Genomic DNA, 15,052 nt, shown 5'->3' with positions numbered 1-15,052 from the left:
AAGCTAAAATGATGAAACTGAGGTTATCATACTTGGGACACATCATGAGAAGACATGATTCACTAGAAAAGACAATAATGCTGGGGAAAACAGCAGGGAGTAGAAAAAGAGGAAGGCCAAACAAGAGATGGATTGATTCCATAAAGGAAGCCACAGACCTGAACTTACAAGATCTGAGCAGGGTGGTTCATGACAGATGCTTTTGGACGTCTCTGATTCATAGGGTTGCCATAAGTCGTAATCGATTTGGAGTCACATAACAACAACATATATTGTATTATATTAGTTTGAATTCCATAGAATACAAATTGTACTACAATAAAATACAATATAAGAAATAAAGGAAGCAATAAAAATACAATTAAAAATCAATGTGAATATTTAATGCAATGGATGGGCCATCTTCAGCCACAAATCCACAGACACGCTACGGACCACCTGAATGAAACTTGTGGGCCACTGACGGTCCATGAACCACAGTATGAGAACCCCTGTGCTAAAGACTATGTTGTTTGTCTGGCTATCTACTATTGCTGATACTAACATATAATAAATGATGTAATTACATAATAAATTTCAATGGAAGGTAAACCTCAAAAACAATTATTTATGTAACATTTGTGGACTAAAAACACCCCACAACAATAGCAAATACTGCTTGAATTACTTCTGTTACTGATGTCTGGCAAACGTGGAATTGTAAAAATATCTGCTCCCAGGTCCATTTCTGACGGAATTCTCCAACAGCCCTAGCTGAGACAGCTAACCTGAGAGTACCTCTACGCCAAATTGTACGTTGCTATTTACATAATTTGTTTTCTGTGGCTTTTCTTGCCTGGATGAACCAGCTGGGCAAGTTAGTGCTTCCACCCATTGTGCTGTTGCGAGATGACTTCTGCAGCTGGGGTAAGCCTAGGACAAAATGGTTGTCTCCCATAGAGCTGAAACAAAATTTGTTCCCCAAAAAACTCTTTTCGGAATTTTTCCTCTGCAAATGTTTTGTCAAGTAGTCTTCCAGATCACTTTCTTAAGTTGGATATTTACCAAGTATTTAATATCTGTATTTCACACCCTACAACATTTTATTTCAGTAGTTGATATTTCACAGTTTTTAACAGCTGGCATGTCATAGTATTTCAGATTCAACAATATTTGATAGTTGACATGCAAGAGTATTTAGTACTTAACTGCATATTATAGTTGATGTGAAATAGTATTTGGCACTTGACAGCATTTGACAGACATGCAATGACATTAGTATCTGACAGCTTATGAGGTTTCATGTTCCATACCTGCTGAGACACCAGTAAGAAAGCACTTGAACTTTGAGGTAAAAATGTCATGTTCAAACTGCAAATTTCAATTTTTTGAGTTCAAGATTTCACATTCAAGATATGAGTGGTAAAACTGGAAATCTGGGCCAGTTGCAAATCTATGCAAACTTTCATTTCAGCTCTATGTTTTGGCAGTATTAAACTGGATTACAGAGAAAAAAGTGGGGCATCGGTCCCAAACCCTAACAAGCTAAGGAAGCATGAGGCTGCAACATGGTCCTTAAAAAATCAAGCTGTCAAATAACATAGTTCTATAAAATAGTGAAAAGCCCAACACACTTGATAGCAGAAACTTAACTGTCTATCTTCAACCAAAACACATTGGACTTTTCAGTATGATTGATGATGATGATGATGATTGATGATGATGATGATCAAAGGAGCAGAGTGCAGCAAACACACATAAATGCTGCATTTTAAAATTGTAACCTTCACTTTTGGTGAAGGGTGGGTAAATCAATGATGATGATGATAATGATGATGATGATGCAATTAAAATATCCAAAAACAATTCCAGTACAGATGAAGATTGGGAAAGAGCTCTACTTAAAAGGCTAGTTGGAAGAGGAAGGTCTTCAGTAGGTGATGAAAAGGCAATTTAAGGGAAGGGAATTCCAAACGGTAGTTGCCACAACACTAAAGGCCCAATTCCTATCTTGCATGGAATGGACCTCCTGATAAGATAGCAACTGCAGGAGGCCCTCACCTGCAGGGCACAGCGGTTGATTGGGTATATGAGCAAGTGAGATGATTTTTAATATATGACTCTACTGTTTATTATTAGTTTTAACACCATTTTGAAGTCTCGCTTGTTGCACTGCTTCTACACTAGATCCCGTGTAATCATATCTGCCATTTAGTGGTTACTTTCTGCCCACTAGCAGGCATCTCTTCAGTGTAGGATCGAAATGCTAAGTCATGTTGATCTTGAGATTCAATCATTAAAAACATGACCGAAGAAGACTAAAATATCATTTCAGGGTAACACGTGGGCAGCAGTTCTACTCTGCTAACCTTACAGCATTACACACTCTTAAGGATCAAGGATCAGTCACTCAGAGAAGAAACCTTCCCTTCATTTGTTTCTTTTCAAGTTTGGAGAGAACATAAAACGCTAATTATGAACATTCCAAAACAACCTTGGTGGCTGTTCTCCTGTTCTGGCATCTGATAGCAGACTGCTTACAGTAAAACATGACCCATACATTGTTGTTATTTTTAAATCAGGAGTATTTATTCTGCTACCCCTTTTGAATGATGCCTTTGGCTACCACAGAGATAGGGAACCTGCTGTCCTTCAGATGTTGTTGGACTTCAACTCCCATCAGCCCTAGTCAGAATGGCCAATAGTCCAGGATAATGGGAGTTGTAGTCCAACAATATCAAGAGGGCCACAGGTTCACCTTCCCAGGCTAGAACAGCAGTCTACAAGTTTCCCTGACACACTAGCTTTCTATGTGCAAGCTTTGTTTTTTAAATGAGAGGGGGCATTCCAACATATCGACTCCCACCTCCTGTGTGAAAAAGCTGTACCTTCCAATACTGCTATCTGGGGGAAGGGCCAAGGTACATGCTTTGCATGCAGAATGCCGCAGGTTCAATCCCTGGCGTCTCCAGGTAAGGATAGGGAAGCTTCCTGTCTGAAATCCTAGAGAGCCACTGCCCGTCAGTACAGACTAGGGATGGGGGATCTATGGCCCTCTAGATATTGTTGGACTCTTAACTCCCATCAGCCCCAGCGAGCATGGCCAATAGTCAGGGATGGAGTTGTAGTCCAGCAATATCTGGAAGGTCTTAGGTTGCCCATTCCTGACTTACCTAACCTCATGTTTTTCATCCCCATGAAAAGTGATTGCATAAGAAGCAAGACCTCATCACTTAGAGGATATCTCTTGTGACATTTCTCACTGCAACCTTTGGCTACCTTGTATGCCTCCTACATCTGTGTCTCCATCACCAGTCTCTAAAACCCCTTGATGTCTCCACTGCTACATTAACAAAAAAATCCTTCATTAAACAGCAAATCTGTGGGGAAAGACTGTGTATTGACCTGTGCCTTGTGTTTTAAAAACATGTATAGAACCAGAGGAAATGAACTGCGATACCTGTGCCTGGAGTTCTCTGAACACAGAGCCCTGTTAGCCCATATCTGCACTATAAATTTAAAGCAGTATCATGCCATTTTAAACAGTCATGGCTTCCCCCAAAGAATCCTGGGAACTGTACCTTGTGAAGGGTCCTGAGAGTGTTGGAAAAATGGAAATGGATTGCCTTCAAGTCGATCCTGACTTATGGCGACCCTATGAATAGGGTGTTCATGGTAAGCGGTATTCAGAGGGAGTTTCCCATTGCCTCCCTCTGAGGCTAGTCCTCCCCAGCTGGCTAGGGCCTTCTCAGCTTGCCACAGCTGCAGAAGCCAGCCCCTTCCTTGTCTGCAACTGCCAGCTGGGGGGCAACTGGGCTTCTTGAGACTATGCAGCTTGCCCACAGCTGCACAGGTGGCAGGGCATGTAACCCCTGAGCCACTCGCTGTGGGGGTGATCTTTAGCTGGCCCTTGACACCCAGGAGACACAAGCGGGAATTTGAACTGACAGACTCTGGACTCCCAGCCAGGCTCTCCTCTCTACTGTGCTATACCAGCCTTCTGGGAATGGTTAGGAGGCCTCTATTCCCCTCACAGAGCTACAGTTCCAAGAGTTCCCTGGGGAGAGGGACTGATTGTTAAATCACTCTGGAAATTGTAGCTCGACGATTGGGAGAGGGGTCTCCTAACAACTCTCAGCACCCTTCACAAACTACAGCTCCCAGGATTCTTTGGGGGAAGCCATGACTGTTTAAAGTAAGGAAGGGTTCCCCTCCCCACCCTGCCACCAATCCGCTCTGCCCTGGCATCATAGAGGAGGAGGCATGACAGAAGGGGCCCTCCCCAATAGAAAGATAGAGCGATTGCCGCTGCAAAAGCCTCCCCAGCAGGGTCAGACCATGGAGGACAGGAAGAGGAAGCACCACGCTGCAGGACAAGGGGCAGGCTGCAGGCTGCAATGGGTGAATATCCACTTAATTGCAATTCCCTGCTGTCAGAATTAAGTGGATTTTTTTGCCCACCCAAGCCTGCACCTGGTGCTTGCCGCATGGAGTGGCACCCCCTCTTTGTTTCTCTCTGCAGTCTGGCCCTGCTTCAAGAGGCTTTTGCCACTTAACCTTCCACCCATGGAAGGCCCCTTCTCTCCTGCCTCCTCCTTCTCTATGATGCCAGGGGCGAGAGGGATGGAGCGGACTGGTGGGGATGAATCGCATTCCTAGTTTAAAGAGATATAATAGTGCTTTAAATGTATAGTGCAGATGTGTCTGTCGGACAGTTGCAAAGTACAAATTGAAACCAAGGTTTTCCTAGACTGAGGTTGGTTTGCGCTCATCTTGTCTCTAGGCTGGGTCCTTCCCTAGCTGATGTTGGTGAAAGTCAGACAGGAGATTGTGAAACTTGACCCAAGATTGTAAACGTGCTAGAACTCTTTTGGTCATTTACTGAATTGGCTTGCTTGTGATGCACTGCCTTGCACCACATGCTGTAAGAGAGGCTGCAGTTCAAAATGAAGGTGGGTGAAGGGTCTCGATCCTTTCTGCAGCCCATTATTTATTCTGTACCGCAATCCTTTTAGGGCCAGTGGAATTTTCAGAAACTGCCATTGGCATTTCAGTGATGAAATGGCTGTGGGGGCAGGGGACTGGCATGACAGAAAAGGGCTGCCACATTTAAAAGAGCATCTACTTGATCAACCACCACCAGCCTCATTCACAGAGGGAAATGCTTTGCAGCTCTCCAGAATGGAAGGGAGAATGGGTGTCCAATCCTGGTGCCGAATGAAGGGGGCATGTTCAATGTAGGAAAGGTTGAGCCACTGCGCAGGAAGAGCAAACAGTCTTGTGCACTGTGGATTTTTTGAGGGGATTTTTACTAAGACCTTTCATAGGTGCCATGGGAAGTACTGGCGGGCACACTGGTGCCCACGGGCACTACATTGGCAACCCCTGCCTTAGTAGATATAGCTAATAAATTACTCAGTTTGTGGAAAAGAGAACGCAAAGGCCATTAGGAGGTTTTGAATAAAATATATATTTGCACCAGGTTACCTGAAGACCAATCAAGTTTTGAGCAAGAAAGAACTTTTAAGACAGAAAAGAAAAATGCTTCACGTCACCAGGAGATAACTGGCTGGAAAGGAGGTTGAAACAAGATACTAGAATCTAAAAGACCTGAGGGGCCTAAATTGTGTTTATGGAACCGTATCTACAGTCTAAGGCAGGGCTGGGGAACCTGTGGCCTGCCACAAGTCGCTGGACTTCAATTCCCATTATCCCCAGCCTTCATGGCCAATTATCAGGGAAGATGGGAACTGTAGTCCAGCAACATCTGGAGACAGACAGCCCTGCTAAATAGCCACATAAAACTGAAGATCCATGTACATAAACACTGCAGGGACTTGATGTGCACCTGATCCTGGATTCAGGCTGCTGAATATGCCAAGAGGCTCGCCTATTGGCATGCATCACATTACTAAGAGGCTCCCTTCTTGTGGGGATATTACACAGAGGGGATTGATAGGGGTGGGACTCTGTCAAACTGTGGGCTGAACATGCACAAGCACTTCCACCTGATGGATTTTTGTTTTGTTTTAAGTCAAGCCTGACTTACATTTGCATGTAGGAAACCAGTTGTTTGGATGGCTTCCCACTGGCCCAGATCACCAACCAGACCGTGACTTAACTTTCTCCAGCACACTTAGCACAACAGGGGCTGACCTCAACCCTAGACTCCACCACACCAAGGTGGTCACCCGCCACACAGAAGCGTGCCGCTGAAGGGTCATCCCTTAGACTGACCCTTCCTGTAAAAAATATGAATATGTGCCCAGCTACGGCACTGCTGAGGATCTGAAGGCAAGCAGCTGAAGGCAAATCTTGGCCCACTCCCCTTGACTCTACCCCTTGCTCTGGGCCTGATGAGCTCTCATGTGGTCATGCTGTCCTGTATGGCACAGTAGAAACGATAGGATAAAATGAGGGCAATTTTTAAAAAAACGCAAGATGCTTCCCAGCACTTAAAATGTCCATTCCCAGCTCTACAAATAAATAAATACAGAACTACGAATGTTAGAGGAGCACCAGGGTTGTGGAAGGACAACAAAGTCACATCCTAGAGCTACAGCTGGCAATATTAAGAGGGTTTGTCCAGACTTCTTGAAAATGCAGGGCCACAATTCTACGTAACCTAAGGAAGGTTGTGGCGTCCATAAGGATGCATTGGGCTAGAGAGAGGGGTACAGCATCAAGACCCACTGACCATCCTTCAAAAGGATCTCCCCTCCTTCAGCTAATCCTGAGTGCCCTTCAACCTGGCTGAAAAGGTAGTGTTTTACAAAAACACATCAGAAGAAAAGCTGCCATCTGGAAATGACAACACAGTCCTTCTGAACATAACAGCTGCCCGGCTCAGCAGGCAGATAAGGAGAGTGAAATTTGCACCCCTTCTTTGTCCACCAGGTTTGGTCTGTCAGTCCAGATAGTGCTCTGGAGGCACCGTCCAGCCATGATTGCTACCCCACCTCCACCCCCACTGCTGATATATTATAGCACCATAAAATTCCCTTGATTCCTCAAGGTAAATGGGTGTTGAGGCTAGATACGGGGCATGATCCGTACCCCTTCCATGAGCAGCTCTGTTTACGGTTTGGTTTGGACGACTGTCCTGTCAGACTATGCTGTGCCTCACTCCAGGTTCCAAGGGAGGCTCCAGGTCCACGGGTTTTGCTTCTTCTGCCGGCTTGCAGCAGACACACTGCAAGAAGTCAGAGACGTTGTGCGTGAAGAGGCGGCGGCATGGGTGGAGGTACTGCATGAAGATGAGCATGAAAGTAATTGCCAAGCAGTAGGCGACCAGCAGCTGCAACACCATGAAGGGGATGCACAAATACTCGTAGACGTCCGTCATGCAGAAGTACCAGACGACCAGCAGCACGCCGTTCTCCAAGCCCCGGAACACATAGTAGACCACCAAGCACCACCAGTTTTGCGACTTGGCAATCAAATCCCGGTCGGCCAGCCTGAGCTGCACAGCTGACCAGCAGAAGATATTGATGCCGGCGTAAAGCAAAGTAATGGTGCACAGGACGGAGACGGTGCCCACCCGGCTGAAGTTCTTCTCCACATTGTCAGGCAGCTGGGCGCCGCTCCTCCAAAACTGTACCCACGGCAAGAAGAAGAAGAGCAGGAAGTTGGCTCCGCCGACGGCCATTGCATAGTACTTGAAGACGCTCCCAAACAGGACCAAGATGGTGATGCGGGTGGAGATTTCCAAGCTACGCCACAGGATCATGCAGATGAAGGCCAGCGGGCGCAGGTGGATCTTGTAGTCGTCATACTTGATCTGGATGGCCAGGACATTGCAGACCAACGCTCCATAGGTGACCGACACCAAGCAGACACACATCAGGACTGCTAAATGGGAAGGAAGAAGAAAGGGTGAGCACAGAGAAGCATTCCCACCGAGTGCTTATTGGCTTGTGTGATGTGCCAGGCTCATCACCACAGCTGGGTGCATGTCTGGCTTATAAATAAGCCCACAAACATTATTAGCCCTGGTTAAAAAAAGGTACTAGCCTGCTGAAACTAACTGAGGAGAAACATTAATAAGAATATGGTGCAAACTGGTTTCTCATTCTTCCCTCCAGTGCGCTGAGACAGATGCTGCTCAAATAGTTTACAGGACCGAGAGAGACACTTTCATGGATGACCCAAATGAGATACACTAGACAGAGACTGTTCGGGGCAGGTGTTGGGTCAGCTGCTGCCAGAGAGGGGTACGGGTGCAAGATATCCAGGCCAAAAATAGCCTAGGTAGTAGCAGTGCTAAAATGTGAAACAAATGTCCTGATGCAGAGGTTTTGGCTTGCCCTCTAGTAACAAGCCTGTCTCTCTCATCGTATGATTCTGACATCTGCTGACGGTTGCTGGAAAATGCACACTCAGCCTCTCGCTGTTCACCTGACCAAACATGTACAGCAGTGGCTGGCCAACAGCAGCCCCCTTGATCAAATCAGGCCAGTGGCTGGTCACCAGCTGCTGGCCCACCGAAAAGTCCTATTCTACCGATGAGTTGGGCTGAAGGGCTCTATTTAAATTACCTGCCCACCCCAAGGTCACTGGTGACTGTTGCTGTGTTGAATATTTATGCAACCACCATACAAACAAAGGCAGACGTTTCTGTACAGGTATGCCTAAAGTGACCTTTGATCGGCATTCTTTCTGCAGGAACCAGCCATTGTTTAAAAAAACAATTAAGCTGTTTCCTGCCAGAGACCCAGCAGGTTTTCCTGCACACAAGGATGGAAAACATATGTAAAATTTGAAAGTGTCTCACCTACTACCATTAAAGCTGAGCTGGGTGTTTTGTGTTTTTGAGATGTTTTTGAAAGGCAGATCTAGACAGGGAGAAAAATGTGTTTTCACTCAATCATTCAAAACCGGCTAGGCAGCACCATTCAAACAGAAAGAGACTCTGCTTCGGGCTATGGCCACCTCCGAGCTCCAAATACCGCTCCATGGAAATACCTCTTGGCTCTCTGTTTGGCTCTCGAAATACATCATGCAAATTGAGAGTTTGCAAACATGCATGCCTCAAACTGTGGGGTGGAAACTCCAGGGAGGGGCTCAGCACACCTGCAGAGTGACAAAAGTTCTGTAACTCTGGGAGCTGATCTGCTGCAGGAAGATCCAGCATTAGTGGTGTAAGGGTGGGTAAGGATTTCTCCCTTGGGGGCAGCGCCCTCCCTTTCTCTGACACTCCACATGAACATATGTAAGCAGTTCTAGGACTGCAAAGGGGCTGCTGAGTCCTTGTCCTCCGTTCAGTGGTCAAGCAGTCAAGCAAGAGAGTGAGAAGTGCTTAAGGACCCCCCTTCATATCCCGTCACCTTCCAGGACACTTCCAGACTGTCGGGATTTTCAGGTGGGATTCAGTCACATACTGACAAATTCAGGTGATGTAGTTAAAGCTGATTTGGAGTTCTTGTGCAACAAACCTGCCCCCTCCCCCCAAAGCAGTTCAGTTCTCCAGATTTTCATATTGGTTTGTGTTTTTTTTTTAAAAAGCTCTCATGAAAATTCATCAGATTTTCACTGCAAATTTCTCCTAATATACACATTTTCATATGCAATGTTGCTGCCTAGCACACATTTTTGCAAAGCGGTTTTTCCGAATATTTTTACGTGCTATTTTCACTTATATACTGTATATGCATTTTATTAATAGTATTATCATTTCTCAGTCACTTTTTTTCAGAAAAGTGAACTCAAAGTGATGTACAAAAACTAACATTTTTGTTTATGCACACTTTACCCTAGGATATGCGTTTTTCTATGCATCGCTTGGCTGGAAAAATGCATTGCAAACTTCAGAGCACATTACGGAAGTGTTTCAGTTTGCACATTATTTCAGGAAGTGCAATTTAGAGATTTTCGACCTTTAAATGTGGCCTAAACCAAATTCCTCTGCCATCCCTAGTGTGGAATAACATTTGCTTGACGCAATTGTTATCTAACCTCCCAGCCAACAAATCATAATGAATGCTCGATAAGTAGCAGACGTCAGTCTCATCTCCCCGTAAGCAAATCAGGGTGAATGCTCAATAAACAAGTCATCTGGAAGTGACCACAGTCTCTTCTGGCAGTGAAGTTAATTGTATGTTGTATGAAGAAGTTGCTTTTGTCTGTCCTGGATCTATTGCTAAATCAATGTTATTGGGGGGAACACCAAATGATGCTGATTGAGACAGTATACACTGACTTAGAGCACATCACTTCCCCCAAAGTATACGAGGAAGTGTAGTTTACGGGTGCTGGGAATTGTAACTATGTGAGGGGTAAACTACAGATCCCAGGATTCCTTGAGGGAAGTAATGTATTGAGGGGGAGGCAGCCAGAGGGGGGGGGGAAATCTCTATTTACTTTCTCCACACCATATATAATTTTATAAACGTCTACCATATCTCTCCCCACCAACACCATTTTCTTTTTCTTCTAAACTAAAAAGCCTCAATCACCAGTATCAACAGAGCAGGACTTTTGGACAGATGTCCAGGGCCACAGTCAGCAAAATGAGCAGGAGGGTCCCGAAACACAGCAGAGCTGGTTTGCCAACTGGTAGGCCAGCGTTCTGCAGATGTTCTTTTTTCCTTGCTCTAAGGCCAATCACCGCAGAAAGAACACAGCAGGGCTGCCTCAGACTAAGCAGTCAGAATACCTCCTGTCATTTTACAGGTAGTCATTACTGCAACCACACCTCTGGGAGTTGGGCAGGATCCTGTATTAAAGAGGTGTCAAAACTGAGTCACACCCAAAGAGCTTGCTCTGGGTTACAAAGAGAGCAGATGCTCCTGACTCACAATTCAGAAATTGACTGCAATGGAATTTACTACCCATGCCATCTGCATGTCCTGGTTCACTCCACCTGAGCTTTTAATCAATCAATCAATCAATCAATCAATCAATCAATCAATCAATTATATTTATTATTTGTTATAATCAATTAATTATATTAATTAATTAATATACTGCTTACATGCCAAAATGGCTTCTAAATGGTTTACAACTGTAGCCTATGCCAGGCATGGGAACCCTCAGGCCCAGGGGCAAAATGTGGTCCTCCAGGCCTCTCAGTTTAGCCCTCGGAACTGTCTCCAGGCCACACCCCTCTCTGGCCCTGTTTCACTCCACGAGTACTTTTGCCTAGCTGGAATGTGCCCTTCAACTCTGATCGTGCTTCTTGCTTTCCTGGATGGAGGACAGAGAGAGTATGTGACTGGGTGTAGAAACTAGCCTACTGTACAGAGGTAACATTTACATGACTTGCTCCACCCATTTTTGCCTCCAGTCTCACCCACCATTGGCATGTGGCCCTTGGAAGGCTGCTTAGAAGGGAATGTGGACCTTGGGCTGAAAAAGTTCCCCAACCTCGATCTATGGTTGAGATGAGTTTTCAGTGTCAACCAGAAGTTCATGATAGCCTTTAGCTCACTTGTGGCACATTCTGAAATAAATGCACAGATTTATTTGTAGAGGGATCGATATGTAGTATGGGTACAATTTAGTACGCAAAGCAGGGATGAGGAACCTGTGGCTCTCCAGATGTTATTGGAGTGCAGTTCCCAGAAGTTTTGACCATTGGCCATGATGGCTGGAGCTGATGAGAGTTGGAGTCCAACAACATCTGGAGCACCACAGGTTCTTTATCCCTAGCATAATGCACCACACATCAGGGGAAAAGGTTTGATTTGTGATTCTGTAGTAGGGATGGGATCCATTGACCGGTGCCAATTCAAAAGCATTCCGTCAACCTCACAGGCTGGTATTGATTCAAGTTCATTCTTTGTCCACAAGCTGCTGCTTTTACCTATCTAGTTCCCCTCCCCCTTTGGAAAAAATATTAATATTAGTATCAATATTTTTAAAGGAAATATCAATAGTTTGAAAGGAAATATCGATAAATTAAAAGAAATAGCAGTAAAGATCAATATTTATATCAATCTTTTCAATTTGGATTTTTTTTAAAAAGTTTCCAAAAATAGCTTCAGAAAATCACTACATAAAAATCTGATTTGCAACTATAGTGAATTAGCAAATTAATGGAAAAGTTGGTAAAAGGTAAAGGTGTCCCCGCACTTGTAGTGCGAGTCGTTTCCGACTCTTAGGGTGACGTCTTGCGACATTTACTAGGCAGACCGTATATATGGGGTGGGATTGCCAGTTCCGTCCCCGGCCTTTCTTTACCCCCCAGCATATGCCGGGTACTCATTTTACCGACCACGGATGGATGGAAGGCTGAGTGGACCTCGACCCCTTTTACCGGAGACTCGACTTCCTCCTTCCGTTGGAATCGAACTCCGGCCGTGAGCAGAGCTTCGGCTGCGTTACCACAGCTTACCACTCTGCGCTAAAGCCAAATTGGGCAGAATTATAGCATATTCCTATTTAGCAGGGACATCTCAGTCCATCGTGGCAGCTGTAACATATTGAGCAGCTTACCAGACTGATCACCGTTATTGATTGTATGGCGATCCTCCACAGCAAAACTCTCCACATAAAAACATTCTATGTAAAAAGCTGCTTTGTGTTTCACATCCAACACATGGTTCATGCAAAGAGTAGATGAATTATTGGTGTTATAATTATTTGTTACATTCATATACCGCCCATATAACTCAGTTGTCTAAGTGGGTTACAGACCCATACGTGGGTCTATAGATCTGGCAATAACTATTTCTGAATTGTTCCATGGCAGGTTAGATGTTTGAATTCTTCTCCAGATAACAGAGACAGACACACTATGTATTTTGAAAAGCTGTTTGTTCACTAGGCATTTGGGCACCTCTGAAGAAGCATAACCAAATTTCACATGATCGTTCCTGAGATCAAGGAGCAGGTTTTCGTCTGTGTTTGGATACAGTTGGACACTATCTTGAATCAAGATGGTAGACTGAATCTTTCAAAACTGTACTAGTTTTAACCAAATCTAAGCTATCGTAAGCATTGAGCAGGAGGTTGGACTCAATAGCCTTAAAGACCCCTTCCAATTCTATGATTCTATGATTCATGAAATTTTGCATGATAGTCCCTGAGATCAAGGAGCAGTTTTTTGTTTATGTTTGGGTGCAATGGGACACCATTTTGAATCAAGATGGCAAAACTGCCCTGATTTTAACCTCTGCTTTCAAAGCTGCACTGATGTATTAGTTTCTCTGAATTCCCAAGCAATGCCAGGTATGAGACTGCTAGTATATCTAAAAGCCTAGCTATCATGGGAAAAGAGTTCTAGGCTAAACCTCTCCCTAATATGCTAACTTTCTAAGTGCAGTGAACTTTTTTCATGGGAAGACAATCAACCATCTGACCTCCCCACTGAAGACTGAAGTGGCGCAGCCCAGAAAGAGCTTTATCTGCTGTCTGCATAAGAAGCCATTTTAAGCAGCTTCCATGCAGGAGATCCAATCTTGACTGCCAGCTATAAGTAATTTAAGATACAAGCACTGGAGAGTAGGTGATTATGAGCTTTATGCTTCAGAGGCTTCCTTTATACAACACATTGTTTTTGAAGTGCTTAAACAGGATATCATCAAGCCACAAGCACTCCAGCCCATTAGCTGTAACAGTCTTGGAACTGATGTAAACGACTGATTTCCGCAGGGGAAAGCTAAATGACACTTGGTGGCAGAATACGACACCAAACAACTAAGTGTTTCATTTTGCTGAGTATTCCTGTTGGGTTCATTCTGGCGTTCCTGAGTTGTTCTGGAACCAGCCTACGTCTACTTTAAGTATACTAAGTGAGATCCTGTTGCTAGACCAAGGGTAGCATGGTAGATAGAGGCATGGACGGAGAAGACCTAGCTGCCAATCCCTTCTCAATGGAAAGGCTCATTGGGAGGCTCTGGGCCAATCACCATTCCTTCAGGATAGCTGCGAGGACAAAACGGGATACTCCTGTCCACACAACCTTGGGTGAGCTCCTTAGAAGACAGAAGGGATCTAGACTTAGGGTGCTTCCTAAAAACTTGTTTATTGATCATTCCTCCAGATTCGTTTCCAGGGAGATTAGACACGTTGGCTATTTAATGAGCATTCATTCTGATTTGTTTGCAGGGATGTCAGGTGATGTTGCATCAAAGCAAGTGTTATCCCACACTTTGCATTTTCCCCATCACTTTCTTTACTGTCAAAGTCTAATATTTTGGGATAACTGCACAACCTAAATTTACTTGCATGGGACTGAATCCCAGGCCGGAAGTGCCCTTTGTAAATATGGTTGGTTTACTCTCATCTCTCGCCTTGCCAGTTACAAATATGGGCAAGACTTCTCTCCCATCTTGACATCTTCTGCTCCCTAGCCTGCAGTTGTCTTTATCCCTGTCAAAAGGTCTGCTGCCAAACTCCAGTGTGCACTCAGGGTCAGATCTGGGGGCAGATATCCAGGATGCCAGGCAGCAGCATGAGGAGGAAGGCCCCAAATCCATCTGGATTGGCTTCCCAGCTTTTGGAATAAGTGAAGTAATGCGTATTGCCATCTCAAGCAAGGGTGGGAGACCTCAGGGCTGGGGGCCAAATGTGGCCCTACAGGCCTCTCTATCTGGTCCTCCAAACTCTCCCTAGGCCACACCCCTTCATCAGGCCACACCCTTCACAAGCTCTGCTCCATACTATTTTACACATCTTGGCCTTTAGAGTGTATGTGCTTGGTGCTGTCTTTTTCATCTCTTTTGTAAAGCATCACACACATTCAAACAGATGTGCACTCATATAAATAATAATGTGTATGATAAAATTTGGTAGGGGGAAAAAAGATAGGTCTATCAGTTTGTTTAGATTTTTCTCATTTTGGAACATCTTCTGAGGCTGCATCGACAAGTTCTTCCAGAACTACGAAAGAGAACTTGGTTCCCACATAATTACATAACACCATGAGCGGCAACCGGAAGACAAGCATTAAACTTCACTAGGCTTGTGACGAAATGGCAAGGGTCCTCAGTGCTGCTACAGCCACAGAGGTGTTTTCTGTGAGAACATGCTTCCAACCAAAAAAAACCACCATTTTTATTTTGTTTGCTTATATAAGCCTGTACTGCTAGGGTCACGTCCTGACTCAACAAAGCCAGGCAATTGAAAATTA

At 44.7% G+C, this 15,052-nt stretch overlaps 1 protein-coding gene across 1 annotated transcript in view; it reads right to left on the bottom strand.

Moving 5' to 3' along the window:
* Positions 1 to 354: 354 nt before the first annotated feature.
* Positions 355 to 15,052, bottom strand: part of XKRX (XK related X-linked) — a 28,346-nt gene continuing 13,648 nt past the window's right edge. Inside the window, exon 3 of the mRNA XM_061598583.1 lies at positions 355 to 7,830. Within this exon, the coding sequence (XP_061454567.1) occupies positions 7,085 to 7,830 (746 nt within the window). The 3' untranslated portion in view covers positions 355 to 7,084. The remainder of the gene's footprint in view (positions 7,831 to 15,052) is intronic.

Source organism: Rhineura floridana, chromosome 16 (genome assembly GCF_030035675.1).
Source record: "Rhineura floridana isolate rRhiFlo1 chromosome 16, rRhiFlo1.hap2, whole genome shotgun sequence".
NCBI classification, from domain to species: domain Eukaryota; kingdom Metazoa; phylum Chordata; class Lepidosauria; order Squamata; family Rhineuridae; genus Rhineura; species Rhineura floridana.
Note: the sequence above shows the minus strand (reverse complement) of the source record. Positions and strands in the feature narration are given on the sequence as shown.